General features: G+C 36.7%; 1 protein-coding gene across 4 annotated transcripts in view; it reads left to right on the plus strand.

Moving 5' to 3' along the window:
* The window catches only part of LOC145542919 (CD302 antigen), a 121,308-nt gene that overhangs the window by 52,819 nt on the left and 51,373 nt on the right, over positions 1-17,116 (plus strand). For 3 of the 4 annotated variants that reach the window (XM_081582787.1, XM_081582788.1, XM_081582789.1), the window contains exons 19-26: positions 67-134; positions 425-504; positions 1,408-1,547; positions 3,263-3,368; positions 3,610-3,770; positions 9,811-9,940; positions 11,008-11,234; positions 16,597-16,762. In XM_081582787.1, coding sequence (XP_081438913.1) covers positions 67-134; positions 425-504; positions 1,408-1,547; positions 3,263-3,368; positions 3,610-3,770; positions 9,811-9,940; positions 11,008-11,234; positions 16,597-16,762 — 1,078 coding nt within the window. Of the gene's footprint in view, positions 1-66; positions 135-398; positions 505-1,407; positions 1,548-3,262; positions 3,369-3,609; positions 3,771-9,810; positions 9,941-11,007; positions 11,235-16,596; positions 16,763-17,116 lie in introns of all 4 variants that reach the window. The other variant, XM_081582790.1, reaches the window with a different exon arrangement.

A 17,116-nucleotide genomic window follows, 5' to 3' on the forward strand; every position in this document is an offset into this window, starting at 1 on the left:
GTTAGCACATGTAAGGGTGGGTGTTCATTTGGTTGTTTTATTTTGTTTTTGTATTGTTTTTTTCAGATATCTAGTGATGAGCAGAAATGGTGGGTGAGAACTACTGTACAGCTGACATCACATCGTTTAATATAGTATGTGACATCTTTGATGCTGCCTTTGTAAAGTTATCATGTAAAAGAATCTGTCCCAAATCCCCTTTTATTTAATACTAAATGGAGCAGTTATTTTTAATTAGTTTTGAACATTAATCCTTCAACTACCTAGACTGAGAAACCAAATCCTTTTGCAAATGAGCATCAAGAAAAAAGCAGTGTAAGATAATGGCCTGACATTAAATTTAGAATTAAAATTGCTTACAATAAAGCCCAAGATGGAACATGTAACTACATTGCAAGCTGTCACATCTCTCCTCTTCTTTCAGCTCACGAGACCCATGGCATCACTTTCCTATACTATTTGGAGAGGAATGCTTTTACCTGTCTGCCAAGACTTGGTTTAATGGTAAGGTTAATTCCAAATCCTTTAATGTTGATTATGTAATATGTGAACTTCAGGTTCAATTACTAGCTTAATCTTGTTTTCTTTTTGATTATACATGTAGTAGCTTCATCTTGTTCTGATTTATTGCTACTGACAATAGCTCAAGTTCCAAATGCAAGTAAAGGTGCTTTTCACTGAGAATGTTTTGACTTCCTTTATCCTAAAGCAGTTGAGCTTCCCTCATAGCTCAGTTGGTAAAGAATCTGCCTGCAATACAGGAGACTCCAGTTCAATTCCTGGATCGGGAGGAAATGCTGGAGAAGGGATAGGATACCCACTCCAGTATGTGTGGGCTTCCCTTGTGGCTCAGCTGGTAAAAGAATCCACCTGCAATGAGGGAGACCCAGGTTCGATCCCAGGGTTGGGAAGATCCCCGGGTGAAGGGACAGGCTACCCACTTCACTTTTCTAGCCTGGAGAATTCCACGGACTGTATAGTCCATGGCATTGCAAAGAGTCAGATGTGACTGAGCGACTTTCAGTCGCTAAAGCAGTTACTTAGAAATAAACTTACCCTTTCCTAACTGATGAGGGTATAGACAAATTCACAAAGATAAGTGGGCAGCAGTTCTAAAGTATAGTTTAGGTCTCTATCCCCCTCCCCAAGAGCCTTCTTCATCTCTCTGTTTCCTGCCACTAGGAAATGTACCAAGTTTGTGCATTTTTATAGGCAATATTGGTATGCTACAACCTATTGAAATGAGTAATAATAATAGGAGACAAAAATAGCTAGGAAAGAAAAGGAATATATTTTAACCATTTGGGAAATATTGATTTAAAGAGACTTTCTTTACTACTGGATTGTTTTTAAAAATGTGCTGAATGGAAAATTCTCACCACAGTAATCTTGCTTTTCACTTCTCAGATTTACGAAAACCTGCAGACTGTAGTACCAAGTTGCCCTTTGTCTGTGAAAAATACAATGTATCTTCATTAGAGAAATATAGTCCAGATTCTGCAGCTAAAGTGCAGTGCTCTGGGGATTGGATTACTTTTCAGAACAAGGTAAAAAGGGAATTGCTACATTCTGCAGATGATGATTGCCTTCATGATGATTATATGGCCCATGGCCTAATGACATCCCAAGTAACTTCACTAAGATAGACTCTGCATATTTCAGTATCACACCTGATTCTCTACATTTTCAGAAACGGAGTTACTCTCAAGTTAGTCATGCCTGCCGGTCTTTCAGAATACAGTGTTCCTGTTCCATTGCTGCTAACACTTAAGTTGCTGAAGTTGATCTTTCAATGAATAGTACATTAACTATTCAGGACTATCTCTTTGGCATGTAGGAAACTGACTGTATTTCTGGCTGATAAATTTTCCTCCTTAAGGAAAACATCCAAGCAGCATTTATCAATCAAATTAGATCAACATTTCCCAAATTACTTTTGGGGAGTAGACACATATGCTGACAAAATATTAATCATTGATCTTGCCTCCAGAGTAGGGTTTATGATTAAATAGATTGGGAAGTGCCACGTTCTATATTTGCCTCCTTGAGATGCACAAGTCATATTGGTGTATGTATCTTAGGAAATGCAACTGACTGCTAAAAAGAGAAATTACTACAGTATGCTAAAACATTTATTCTCTCAGATAAAAGAAATTTGAAGATAAGCAGGCTGGGGTTGGTATGAAAGCTCTGTGGTCTTCAAAACCAGACTTCCCTTTCTCTTTCTGCTCTACCATCCTTAACTTAAGGCTTCAAAGCTCAAATTCAGGGTGTTTGTTGGTCTTTTCTAGAAGTCCTCCAATGATTTTATATCTCTCTGGCCACTCTTGTCTGTAAGGAGGCTGAAAAAAAAATTTTGTAGAATGTTTCAAGGAACATAATTTGGGCCATACTACTACACAGTAACATGACAATAATATCAAACAGTAAAAGGAAGAGATGGGTCTGGCAACCGAAAGCATCTGTAGTAAAATTTAAAATATTAGGGGTATATTTTGACTTTTAAAAATTAAAATAATATTGTCCCCCCAAGGTGCTAGGACTATATTAATTTACATAGTTGATATAAATTTGTAGAGTTTTTGTTTGTTTTATTGAAGTATAGTTGACTGAAAGTAGTATATTAATTTCAGGTGTTCAATATAGTGATCAGATATTTCTATAATTATACACCATACAAAGTTATTATAAAATTGATTATAATCCCGTTGCTATAGATAACATCCCTGTGACTTATTTATTTTAGTCTATAGTTTGTATCTCTTAATCCTTTTCACCCCTTTGAATTAAAATATCCTGCCAAGAGACAGGGGGATGATTTCTTTTAAAATGTGTTTTTTTTTAATATAAGGTAATGGTGAAGAATATATATTTGAAATCAAATGGGGCAGAGTTTAAATGCTGACCATGCTATGGCTATTTCACTTATGGGTAAAGTTTTTTAATGTCCCTGTGCTTCCGTTTCCCCATTTGTTGTGAGAATTAAATGAGATAATGCTGTGCAAAGTGTTTAGTGCAAGGTAGTACTCAGTAAATGGGAAATTAAAAAAAAAAAAATAGTCCAAAAAAAAAATAGTTCAAAGACTGCTCTTCAGTTGTTTAAATTGAGAGTATAGGTTTGCATTCTTATGACACTACTTTGTAAATTTCTATACCTTACAGACAGAAAATTAGCAGCACTCTAAAAGATAAGGCATTTACTTCCTATAGGAACTTTCATTTGTCTGAAATTTTATACTTCGTGTGTATTCTTTATTTGTAGTGTTTTCTAAGGATCAAACCCAAATCTGTCACATTTTCTGAAGCCAGTGATATTTGTCATACCTATGGTGGAACCCTTCCTTCAGTGTTGAGCCAGAGAGAACAAGGTAGCAGAATTGTTCTGTAAACATGTTTTATTCTGATCTGGGGGCCAAGTTCCTGTTGGCAAGATGTGGGGAATTAACATATAAAAAGAATCTTACTAAATTACTTTTTATAGAGTTAGGTGATAATCAAAGATTAACTTGATAGTTAGATAAGCTCAAAGCATTCATTGACATATTTAGTATACCTTTAATTTCAATAAGTCAAATGCTTTTAAAAAAAAAATATGTAACTTTCTGACAGATTTTATTACATCCCTGCTTCCGGATATGGAAGCTTCTTTATGGATTGGTTTGCGCTGGACTGCTTATGAAAAGATAAACAAGTGGATGGATAATAGAGAGCTGACATACAGTAACTTTCACCCATTACTGGTTGGTCGGAGGCTGCGAATACCATCAAATGTAAGTTTGTTTGTTCTTTTAATCAGTACATTGTGTAGCTCAATGAAATACCTGAGTCTTCCACAAATTATTGGGTTAAAAACAATGGCCTATCTTATGAGTCCATTTATATGAAACATCCAAATAGGCAAATCTATAAAGATAGAAAATAAATTACTGTTTACTAGAGACTAAGGAGGCTAGAAGGATTGGCAGTGATGGCTGAAGCATATGGGGTTTCTTTCTAAGGTGGTGAAAATGTTCTAAGATTGATTGAGGCTGATGGTTGCACAACTCTGTGAATATACTGAAAACTATAGAGTGTATACTTTAAATGGGTGAATTATACCATCTATGAATTATATCAGTAAAGCTGTCACAAGGAGAACAACAACATAGCTTTCCCAGCCTTTGTGTAGGTGCCCTAGTTTTTCATAGTAGCACCATTTGGAGCTGTCAGATTTAGTCTTCTGAGGGTAAAAAGTACAAAATTGGTGATTGGTGATCATTTTCCCCTAAGATCTAAATGTAAAGAAGCTGTAGAAGGGAAGAAGGCATTATTTTAACAATGGTTATCCTGTATCATGATATTGCTGTCCATTGCTTCTGTCTTCCTTATTTGCTGGATACAAACCACCTTTTGCACAGAAAGCAAAAATTATTAAGAGGTTAAAGTTGAATTCCAAAAGTACATGCTGCTGCTGCTGCTGCTAAGTCGCATCAGTTGTGTCCGACTCTGTGCAACCCCACAGACGGCAGCGCACCAGGCTCCTCTGTCCCTGGGATTCTCCAGGCAAGAATACTGGAGTGGGTTGCCATTTCCTTCTCCAAAAGTACATGCTTGATGACATTAACTGATACAACTGATGCAGTGGAACTTGGCTCAAGATTGACATAGATGGCAAAGGGAACTGAAACATGTAATTATTACAAAGTAAATATCAAAATAATGCTTAGTTATTATAGAAAATTTGGAAGTTATAAAAGAGTAAACAACATAAAGAAAAATATCAACCTTCATCCTGCTTATATTTAGGCTGGTAGCTTTTAAACTTTTCACTCATGCCCCATAGTAAGAAATACATTTAAAGAACCATTTAGCACATAGATATAAGTATAATACTGAATTGAAACAAAAATTTCAGGTAATAATACTTACCCTTAGAGCTTATATTGCTTCCTATTCTAGTCTGCTTTAGTCTAGTATAGTCAATCTATTCTCTGTACTCTATCCTATTCTATTTCATTATCAGAAGTAAGAATCGAGATCCACTGAACTGATTTCATGACCTACTAAATGAGTCTCAAACCATGTTTGAATCCTGATTGAGGGAATCACAATGAATATTCCAGCATTTTTCTTCTAGGACTTTTCTATACACTGTCTTCTTGACATAGATAAGATTATATACTATTGTATCTACTTTTCTCATTTAGTATTGTAGAAGTATCAATAGTTCTTATGCCATTAAAGGATATACTTGATAATCATTTTGATGGTTGCACAGTATTTCTTGATATATATGCCATCATTTACCTAAACAATGCTGGGTGTTTCAGTTGTTTTCAGTTTTGCATAATCTTAAATAGCTGCAGTTAACATCTTTGTGTATAATCTTTGCTATATATTTCAGGTTACCTCCTTAGGATAGATTTAGGTAGCCAGATCAAAAGATATAAGTAGTTCTAAAACTCTGGTTACCAAATTGCTTTCCAGAAAGGTTTATGAGTTTATTTTTTTGTCAGCAATATGTTGTGAGTAAGCCAGAAAGAAAAACACCAATACAGTATACTAATGCATATATATGGAAATTGAAAGATGGTAACGATAACCCTATATGCGAGACAGAATAAGAGACACAGATGCATAGAACAGTCTTAGGGACTTTGAGGGAGGTGCGGGTGGGAAGTTCTGAGAGAATAGCATTGAAACATGTATATTATCATATGTGAAACAGAACACCATTCCAGGTTCGATGCATGAGACAAATGCTCAGGGCTGGGGCAATGGGATGATCCAGAGGGATGGGATGGGGAGGGAGGTGGGAGGGGGGTTCAGGATGGGGAACACATGTAAACCCATGGCTGATTCATGTCAATGTATGGCAAAAACCACTACAATATTGTAAAGTAATTAGCCCCCAACTAAAATAAATAAATTTATTGAAAAAAAAAATAATTTCCAACATTTATTGAGCAGCTAATGTGTCAGACATTCTACTAATGCATCACATGTGTCATTTCATTTGATCTGCACAAAAAATGTGAAACAGTCGGTACTCCTCTCCGATCTTAGAAATGCAGAGACAGAGAGTCACATAAATTGCCAGAAGTCATTCAGGGTATTTGTGCAGAGTCGGCTTTTAAATCTGAGTCTGCAGAGGCAGCATTCTTAGCTTCTTTACTACATTGCCTCTACTAAAGTGCTCTAAGGAGCATTATCTTTTAAAAATTCTTGCTATTTTGTTAGTTTAAATGATATCATATTTTCTGATTTCTAGTAAAAGCATTTGTTAGATTTCTATTGCTCTGATTTCTAATAAAAGCATATAAATTCAGTAATAATTTTAATTTCATCAAATGTGAATTTTTATTCTTTGAAAATTTGTCAAAGTCTTCTTGTAGTTCTTACTGTTTTTATGACTGTGTAAACATTAACTGTGCAAACCGTGTGTTTCTTGCATTTATTGCAAATATTTTCATAGGATTTTTCTTTAAGTCTAAATACCAAAAATATTACAGAAGTTAAGTTTTGATTTTTTTGTTTCATGTTTAACTCTATTTATTTCTTTTTTTCCCTCCATTCTTTTTAGGTTATAATGTTAGTTAGTTAAGTGTATGCCTTTATTTTCTTCATTTTGTTTTATAGCTTGCCTTTTTATTCTGACAACATGATACATCCATGGTATATGGTATATGTTGTCAATGGGTACTTAATCATTTTCCCTAATCCTGGCCAATTGTCTAGCATCATTTATTGCATATACTTCTATTTGTTAAAATCAATATTGAATGCCTTCTTTATGTGAAGTGTGTGTGTGTACGTGTGCATCTATGTATGAGACATACTCCTGTATAGCTCTTACACTGATCTAAATACTACCATGTTACCATATTTCAAAAAATATAATAGGATTAGTTATCCTTTGTTATATGCTTTTAAAAAAATTTAGCTGTTCTGTCTATTCTTCAAGGCAAACTAGAATTATTTACTTAATTTCCACTCTTAACAATTAAATAGAAAACATCTGGTGAGAATTTGACAACATTTTAGGAAGAATTGACATCTCTTTATTAATCTTTCCTCAAGAATATGGTGTAACATGTCTCTCCACTAATTCAAGTCTTCCTTTTAAATTCCTCAGTGATGTTTTCATAGAAATTATCTTTCTTATTGCTGTTGAGAATGCCAGCTTTTTAAAATTTTCTTATTGATGTATAGAAAACCTATTGTTTGGGGATTTTTGTACATTTATTTCATAGGTATCCATATTACTAAAAACTCTTACTACTTCTCAAGAGTTTTTCACTAGATTTTCTTGGGTTTTCTAATTAGATAATCATAATTTGCAAATAACAGTTCACACTTCACTACATATGGTAAGACTTCCAGAACCATGGTAAATACCAGGAGTATTAAATAATATCTTACACTTGATCTGGACTCTAATAGGACTATCTTTGTCCTATAGTCTTTGATTTTTACATCTGATGTGTATTTTTTGTTCAAGATATATCATTCTATAACTAGTTTATTTTAAATTTTTATTCAAGAATAAGTAGTAAAAAAAAAAGAATAAGTAGTAGATTTTCTAAAATTTATTTTCAACATTTATTAAAATTGTGTCATATAGTTTTTCCCATTAGGCCCATGGATATGTGGCCCATTGATAGATGTTGTGTTAAAACCATTTTTATCTCCTAAATAAAACCTAATTATATTGAAAAGCAGAGACATTACTCTGCCAACAAAGGTCCGTTTAGTCAAGGCTATGGTTTTTCCAGTAGTCATGTATGGATGTGAGAGTTAGATGGTAAAGAAAGCTGAGCGCCAAAGAATCGATGCTTTTGAATTGTGGTGTTGGAGAAGACTCTTGAGAGTCCCTTGGACTGCAAGAAGATCCAACCAGTCCATCCTAAAGGAGATCAGTCCTGGGTGTTCATTGGAAGGACTGATGTTGAAGCTGAAACTCCAATACTTTGGCCACCTCATGCGAAGAGTTGACTCATTGGAAAAGACCCTAATGCTGGGAAGGGTTGGGGCAGGAGGAGAAGGGGATGACAGAGGATGAGATGGCTGGATGGCATCACCGACTTGATGGACATGGGTTTGAGTAGCCTCCAGCAGTTGGTGATGGACAGGGAGGCCTGGCATGCTGCGATTCATGGGGTCGCAAAGAGTTGGACACGACTGAGCGACTGAACTGAACTGAACTGAATCCTAAATAAAACCTAATTTCAGTAATAAAACCTAATTACTGAAAGTGGATTATTATTATACTATTCTACTGAATTAGATTTGTTAGAATTTTATTTGGGAATATTTTCATCTCTGTTCGTAGAGTTAATTTTTTTAATGCCATATTGTTAGATTTTTCTTTCTGATTGTGTCAGCTTCATAAGATGAACTGGGTAGTTTTCTGCCTTTGTGTTTTGAGATTATGACTCAGCCTGGGAAGTTATGTTTCTCTGAAAGTTTGAAGGAACAAAACCATGTGATACTAGAATCCTGTTCCAAGATCATTCTTTAATCATAAAGGGATTTGGTACAGTAGTTGAGGGCTAAATTCTAGAGTCAGATTGTCTGGATTTGAATTCCATTCAGCCATTTAGTATGCCTTAGGAAGTTCACTTCTCTTAAGCCTCGTTTTTTCATTTATAAAGATGCCCTGGAGAAGGGAAAGGCTACCTACTCCAGTATTCTGGTCTGGAGAATTCCACGGACTGTATAGTCCATGGGGTCGCAAAGAGTTGGACATGACTGAGAAACTTTCACTTTCAGCTGTTGCTAGTAGTAAAGAACCCACCTACCAATACAGGAGACGTTTAAGAGACATGGGTTCCCATGGACAGAGGAACCTGGTGGGCTACAACCCATGGGGTTGCAAAGAGTCAGACATGACTGAAACAACTTAGCATGTATGCATGCATGTAGTATTTAAAAAAAAAAAATATAGCTCCTGGGGTAAGCTTACTTTTCTTATTTTTCTAAGAGTAATATGTTTCAAACATTTAGAAGAGTGTAGGGATAATATACTTTGAATAAATTTTCATGTCTAATGTTACTGATTTGCGGTCAACAAATGAAATCTAAATAAATGCTTTTATTTATGGATGTTTCATAGTGACAAGTATAGGATCAAAGCTTTAAGGTGAGTTCTCTCTTGTATGGGACACCATTTGTCATTATAAAAAGTTTGCTGCTGCTGCTAGGTCACTTCAGTCATGTCCGACTCTGTGCAACCCCATAGATGGCAGCCCCCCAGGCTCTGCTCCCTGGGATTCTCCAGGCAAGAACACTGGAGTGGGTTGCCATTTCCTTCTCCGATGCAGGAAAGTGAAAAGTGAAAGTGAAGTCACTCAGCCGTGCCAGACTCGTAGCGATCCCATGGACTGCAACCCACCAGGCTCCTCCATCCATGGGATTTTCCAGGCAAGAGTACTGGAGTGGGTTGCCATTGCCTTCTCCGATAAAAAGTTTATAAGTATTTAATAAGTTAAATTAATTGTCATCACTTTTTTGCTTACTTGCAATGTTAAGAATGAGAGCAAAGTGTTAAATATTACTATAATTGCTTTTGTCTTCTAACAGGTTTTCTTTATCTGTTTTAAAGGTGCATTTATCAATATTACTACTATTTTGGTTTGTGATTTCTAAAGTTAATTGCCCTTTTCCCATGTTTTGAAAATTTATCAAGATTTTCTTAGTGATTTCATGGTCATCTCCCTAATGGATTTTTCTATAGGAAGAAAAATCCAATTTGGAATATAAAATTATCTTGCTGGGATCCTCAGACTGTTAGTTTCATGATTGCTTATACATATTTGCCTTTTTGTTTAGATTTTTGATGAAGAGGCATCTTACCACTGTGCTGTAATGCTCAACCTCCAAAAGTCACCTTTTACTGGGATGTGGAATTTTACTTCCTGTAGTGAACACCATATTCTGTCTCTATGTCAGAAATACTCAGGTATAGATCATTATTTATATGACTATGGTACTTCATGTTGTTAGAGATGTACAGTATGTTTTCACAAAAAAAATCTTATAAATTAATTAATATTTGTAATCATACAGCTTCCTTAACATTTTAGCATGGCTACATCCATGTGAGTCAAATTAGCTCAAGTATTGAATAGAATGTGATTTTCTTTCAAGATTATTGCCATAATTACATATCAAGATTAAGTATTTAATGGAATTTGTTAATAGGAGTTGTCTAATGACAGTAAATTATGGTTGCATTTTGTTCTCCTTTCTCCTCTGGAATTTTTCAGATTTTACTTTCTATCATGAGAAAAAGAGGAGAAAAAAATGTTTGTAACTGAACTCGGTGTAAACATTCATGGTTAAATTTAGCACTCAAAGAAATAAAAGGATATGAACAATTATAAATGGATCACGGTCTAAGCCTTATCCTATAATCCACATAAAAATAAAATATGTACTTAAAAGTAGACATCATCTATATTTTCAAAATATTTTTTATTAAATTGTTTTCATTGGTCACAGTAAGTTTTTAATAAATGATTTAAAAAAAGAAATCATTTGTCATGTAATGAGAATCACAAGTAGCTAATCCATGTGCTTCTGAAGAACTTTTTGCTAAATTAATCTTTACTCATTTTTCTTACACTTTTTAGTTACTGCCTTAATTCAGAGAAGTATTGCAAATCAATAATTCAAATATATCCTCTAAGGAGTGGTTTCATACATTTTTTCATGGGTTCTCCCAGATGAAAACTTGTAAAGGGACACTTAACACCTCTTGTTGAAGCAGTTCAAAGAAAGAAAGAATCTGACACCAGTCTGAAATGGTAATCTTACTGCACTCTAGTTTTATTTACAGCTTTTCCCTTTCCCAAATCCGATCAACTAAAACAGAATTTTTTTAGCAAAACATACCTAGTTCTCCTACCCAAAGTCTAAAACAAATAGGTAGGTAATACCTAAAGTACATTATTACAGAGAGAAATTTCAAAAGCTGTCTCGTGACTTGCCAAGTGGGTGTTGTTTTTTTTTTTCTTTTACACACAGAAATTGAAAGCAGACAGACCTTGCACAATACTTCAGAGACTATGAAGTATCAAAATAACCTGTACAAAATAATCCTGAAGACCCTGACCTGGACCGATGCTCTAAGAGAGTGTCAGAAAGAGAACATGCAGCTGGTGAGCATCACAGACCCGCACCAGCAGGCCTTCCTGACCGTGCAGGCGGTCCTTCGGAACTCCTCTCTGTGGATCGGACTCTCCAGTCATGACGTAAGTTTTCAATCCCAATTGCCGGGATTGGGTGATGGAATGTGACGTTTTTTTTACTGCACACGGCTTCTCTCATATCAGACTAAAAAAACCCAGAGATCACAGAATCTTACGCCAGTGAATGAATTTCATGAAGTATGTAATTTTTAGTGGCAGTCATTTTTCCACTGATTTGCTGCTTTATTGTTTACCTTTAGAAAAATGTCCAATGGACATATGTAGCTGAGCACTTCTTTTTATTTATTCTAATCAAAGATGGAGCGGGAATCTGGAGCTGCCATCTCTTCTCAGCCAATGAAAAGGAGAGGGGAAGGGCAGTTACAAAATCACAGGGGGTTGGGTGAATGGAAGACATTATTAAAGGGCTTTTTATCCCTTTCTGAATAAGCAAAGTGAAATTAAGCCACTCTACAAAGGAATTAGAAGAGCAATTCACCACATCTCCAACTCTGATCTTGGGTACTTCTCATTCATCTCTTAGCCCAACAACAAATGCTAGTCTCTTATTAATTCCCAACACTGAATTACATAAATATAGCATGAACAGGAATATTTATGCTCATAAATCTTTGGGCTAAAATTAATAGGGAATCTTCTTTAAAATAGAGCTCTATTATTTCTGTCAGCATCGTAGTCCTTTTCTGCCTCTTTTCTGAGCCTTCTTTGTAATGATTTGATGCTTTGCTCACTGAAATGAATTTAAAGTTAAGATATAGGGCTGGTATATAAGGCTGCATATGTTGTCTACTGATAGGGGTGCCATTTACAAAGATGGTAATGTGAACTTTGCTTCCTGCATCTGTGCAGCGAGTGACCCATAAAGCCCAATTAGGTAAGTGTCACCTAAACCAGTATTCCTAATCCACTCTTAGAGAGAAGTTAATCGGGAGAGTAGGAGAGAAGCATCCATGGCATTGTGAAGCAAACCTGAGGCATGTAGGCTGTAGGATAACCCTCAGTGTACCAAGACGGTTTTAGGGTTGTCTGGAAAAAAGGTGATAAAAGACGATTCAATCCTTGCACAAACCCCAAATTGAACTGCAGAGTGGATGAAAAACTTAAGCTCAGAAGTAAACATAATCTTTGACAAACTTTAAATTTATTACCACTGCCATTTGTCAGAAGCTCAATTAAAAAAAAACAAACAAACAGTACTTAGAAATTGCTTGAAGAATAGTTTCTCCAAAACTCTGGATTTTAAAATGTACCCTTAGTTCAAGCCAGATTGTCAGCTTGAACTGCTTTCCTAGACTTCACAGTATCAGTTCCTTCATAACATTGTTTTTACTTCCTTTCTCATTCATGTTTGGCATTATGTGAAACCCATCACTGTGTCTCTTGTGAAGCTGGTAATCAGTTGTTACGTTTCCTAGTTTTAATCACATTAAACCTTTTAAAACAAAAGCAGTGTTGTCACTGGAGAAAGATTGTAAAGTTAGAATAAATTAAAAGAATAAAATTGAACTCACTTGTAATCCCCAGTATCTAGTGATAAATGTGGTTTAAATGTTTAGTATATATCCTTCAGGTTATTTTTCTGTGTACATGTATTTATTTTTAAGACACTTCGTATCATACAGTTTTGTAACTTTTTTCCCCCAATTGATGATTTTGGTCTTCTTTCTTATTCTGTTTTCAATCTTCACCTCTTTTTCTCTTTTCCCTTTTGCTCTTCAACATATTTTATGTAGCTCTTTATTACATATTTTCGTAAGCTGCCTTAAATCTTTGGAACATGGCAGGATATAAAGAAATGAAAGTTTACACTAAAAACAGTGGGGAGGTTTTGAAAGATTTTAAGCATGGTAGTAACAACATCAGACTTTGACTTGAGAAAAATTATGCTGTGAAGAAGCTGGGGAAGGAAGTGAGAAGTCCTGAGACAGAAGACCGGTTAGACTTTCTTGTAGACATCAGTGCAGGAAATGATGATGGTCTGGATTGAGGCGTGTTTACACTGTCTGCAGCGCAGCAGTTGTGGGTTATAGGAAGTCCGGAGTGTAACTGTGACAGCAGGTCACTCGAGTACATTGAAGTGAAAGTCTAGAAGAAGAGGAAGTCAAGAAGGTCTGGGAACGGGGCGAGTCAACCACATGAACACAGAACTCCCTAATTTAGAGATAGGACCAGGAGGACAGAGCAAGACTTGGGGCGTCTCCTTAGTGAATGTCAGAGATGGGCAGGGGGCCAAGACCTCAGTGAATGTCAGAGAGAAGCAAGGACTCTGGGGGGTGGCAGCGATAAGGGCATAAACCTCAAAGGAAATTACTAAAGGAGGTAAAAATACCCATGACCTCATTCTCATACCTCTGTGGTATCTGAGACTAAGAAAAACAAATAGCCTTCCCTTGTGGGTGCTGAAAGGAACTTACTCTGTTAGAAAAGACAGGTTTTAATTAAGATCCATCAAGGTCTAGAATTTAGTCAAGAGATACTTACAGTCTTAGTAAACAGATTTAGTATTCAATAAAGAGATGGAGGGAGTGGGATGGCTTATCTACAAGGAACAGAAGTTCCAAAGGTCCAAGGACCTGGGTTAGTTGGGAGTGCAGCAAGGGAGAAGGAATCCAGGGTGATACCCAGTACTGGCAACATCACAGGGACAAAGGGCCACATTCAAGGCCACTTGGTTTAGAAATTAACTGGCTACAACTTTACAACTGGAATGCTCAGCTCAGTTCAGTTCAATTGTTCAGTCGTGTCCAACTCTTTGCAACCCCATGGACTGCAGCATGCTAGGCCTCCCTGTCCATCACCAACTCCTGGAGTTTACTCAAACTCACGTCCATTGAGTCAGTGGTACCATCCAACCATCTGGTCCTCTGTCATCCCCTTCTCCTCCTGCCTTCTATCTTTTCCAGCATCAGAATCTTTTCAAATGAGTCAGTTCTTCGAATCAGGTGGCCAAAGTATTGGAGTTTCAGCTTCAGCATCAGTCCTTCCAATGAATATTTGGGACAGATTTCCTCTAGGACTGGTTGGATTTCCTTTCAGTCCAAGGGACTCTCAAGAGTCTTCTCCAACACCACAGTTCAAAAGCATCAATTCTTCAGTGCTCAGCTTTCTTTATAGTCCAACTCTCACATCCATACATGACTACTGGAAAAACCATAGTTTTGACTAGATGGACCTATGTTGGTAAAGTAATGTCTCTGCTTTTTAATATGCTGTCTAGGGAGTAAGTGCCTTTTAATTTCATGGCTGCAGTCACCATCTGCAGTGATTTTGGAGCCCAAAAAAATAAAGTCTGTCATTGTTTCCATTGTTTCCCCATCTGTTTGCCATGAAGTGATGGGACCAGATGCCAGGGATCTTAATTTTCTGAATGTTGAGCTTTAAGCCAACTTTTTCACTCTCCTCTTTCACTTTCATCAAGAGGCTCTTTAGTTCCTCTTCGCTCTCTGCCACAAGGGTGGTGTCATCTGCATATCTGAGGTTATTGATATTTCTCCCGGCAATCTTGATTCCAGCTTATGCTTCATCCAGCCCAGCATTTCTCATGATGTACTCTGCATATAAGTTAAATAAGCAGGGTGACAATATACAGCCTTGATGTACTCCTTTCCCGATTTGGAACTAGTCTGTTGTTCCATGTCCAGTTCTAACTGTTGCTTCCTGACTGCATACTATTTCTCAACAGGCAGGTCAAGTGGTCTAGTATTCCCATCTCTTTCAGAATTTTCCACAGTTTGTTGCGGTCCACACAGTCAAAGACTTTGGCATAGTCAATGAAGCAGAAGTAGATGTTTTTCTGGAACTGTCTTGCTTTTTTGATGACCCACCGAATGTTGGCAATCTGATCTCTGGTTCCTCTGCCTTTTCTAAATCCAGCTTGAACATCTGAAAGTTCACAGTTCATGTACTGTTGAAGCCTGGCTTGGAGAATTTTGAGCATTACTTTACTAGCATGTGAGATGAGTGCAATTGTGTGGTAGTTTGAGCATTCTTTGGCATTGCCTTTCTTTGGGATTGGAACAAAAACCTACCTTTTCCAGTCCTGTGGCCACTGCTGAGTTTTCCAAATTTGCTGGCATATTGAGTGCAACACTTTCACAGCATCATCTTTTAGGAATGCTGGTGGAGAACAATTCTGGATGAAATAGTTGGTAGTGTTGAGGTTTGACTGCATTTGCTATTTTTTGGTTCACTAAGGGGACTCCATGTGGCCTTTGCCCAATGTTCCATGTAAGCCATTGATGCCAAATTGCCATGGGCCTCAGGAAAGCATACCTTAGTGGGTCAGTGTGTAGGGCCTGGTGCCCTGGCAGCACCACGGGAAAGCTCAGGCAGGCCTGTACTTCACAACCCATCACCTGCACATCTGTAACTACCTTGAAAGCCTCTCTCAAGACAGGTAGTCATGCTTTTGTTAGGATGTAAAGATAGATGTTCACAGATTTCTAGTGCACAATAGAATGTAGTGAATAAGGAAGTTTCTCTTCAAAGACAAGTGTGAAAAGAGTGGTATGAGATCCACAGGGCCTGAGAGTTTAAAAGGGAGCTAACACCCATGTAGCTCTTATTGTGTACCAGCTAGCCACTGATTTATGTGTTTTACACGTTACCCCATTGATTCTAACCCATGAGATTAAGTGTCAGATCCATTTAATAGAAGAGGGGATGGAAATGTGGCAAGGTAATATCACAATCCAAAGCTGACAAATGACTGAACCAGAATTCAAAACTAGTATGCTTATCTCCAAACCCATGTTCTTTCCACTACTACATATTATCTCTAAGTTAATTAGTGCTCACAGTGGTCCTCACTCCATTTTAGCTTTCTGATTTCCAACAATGAATGATTCTAATTATGTGTGAGGCAGCAAAGCATAACAGTTTAGACCATGGACTCTAGGGACTAATGGCCTGAATTTGAATCCCAGCTCACTGTGGTTTTACATTCTGTGTGATGGTGCATGACTTCAGTCTCCTCATCTATAAAATGGGTATGTGATAGTACCTGGGTGCCTCATGTGGTTGTTATGAGGATTATATAATATTTGCAAAGTACTTAAAACAATGCCTGATATGTAGTAAGTGCTTTGTAACTAGGTACTAAATATAAGATAAAATTAAAAGTCACGCTCAGTCATATCCAACTCTTTGTGACCCTGTGGACTGTAGCCCATTAAGTTCCTCTGTCTATGGAATTCTCCAGGCAAGAATACTGGAGTGGATAGCCATTCCTTTCTCCAGGGGATATTCCCTACCCAGGGATCGAACCCAGGAGTCCTGCATTGTAGACAGATTCTTTACTGTCTGAGCCACCAGGGAAGCCCTTAGATCGACCACAAGGGTCAAAATCAAAGAGTAGGGATAAGATGAAGGATTGCCACTTAAAATATATTTCTCCTCCTTCCAGGATGAACTCAATTTTGGTTGGTCAGATGGGAAACATCTTCAGTTTAGTCGCTGGCCTGAAAATAATGAGCAACTTGAAGACTGTGTAGTATTAGACACTGATGGATTCTGGAAAACATTGGATTGTGATAATAATCAACCAGGCGCTATTTGCTATTATTCAGGGAGTATGCTAATTTCAAGTATTTTAACTCTTTAATTGTTATCAGTCTTATGAGTAGTGGAATTCGGGGGCAATGGATTTGAAATCTTGTTTTAAAATTATAAAGCAATTATAATCTTGTCCTTTTTACAACAGAATTTATGGTGAAAATTTGTAATCAAGAATTATTATATGTTAAATATTTTTCCATTAATTTTTTATTTTAGATGTATTTTGTCTTTATTTCTGCCATCAGATGATAGTAATTGACCTTTGAGTTTTAAGTTCCTCGTTAGCCTCATTTTGTGTACCTTTTTGTTTATGTTCTTATGGAAAACTTACATCTGTGGGCATTCGTTTGTAATTCTTTTCAATACTT

The sequence above is a fragment of the Giraffa tippelskirchi genome, chromosome 3 (assembly GCF_054371585.1).
Source record: "Giraffa tippelskirchi isolate mGirTip1 chromosome 3, T2T-mGirTip1v1.2.pri, whole genome shotgun sequence".
Lineage (NCBI taxonomy): Eukaryota > Metazoa > Chordata > Mammalia > Artiodactyla > Giraffidae > Giraffa > Giraffa tippelskirchi.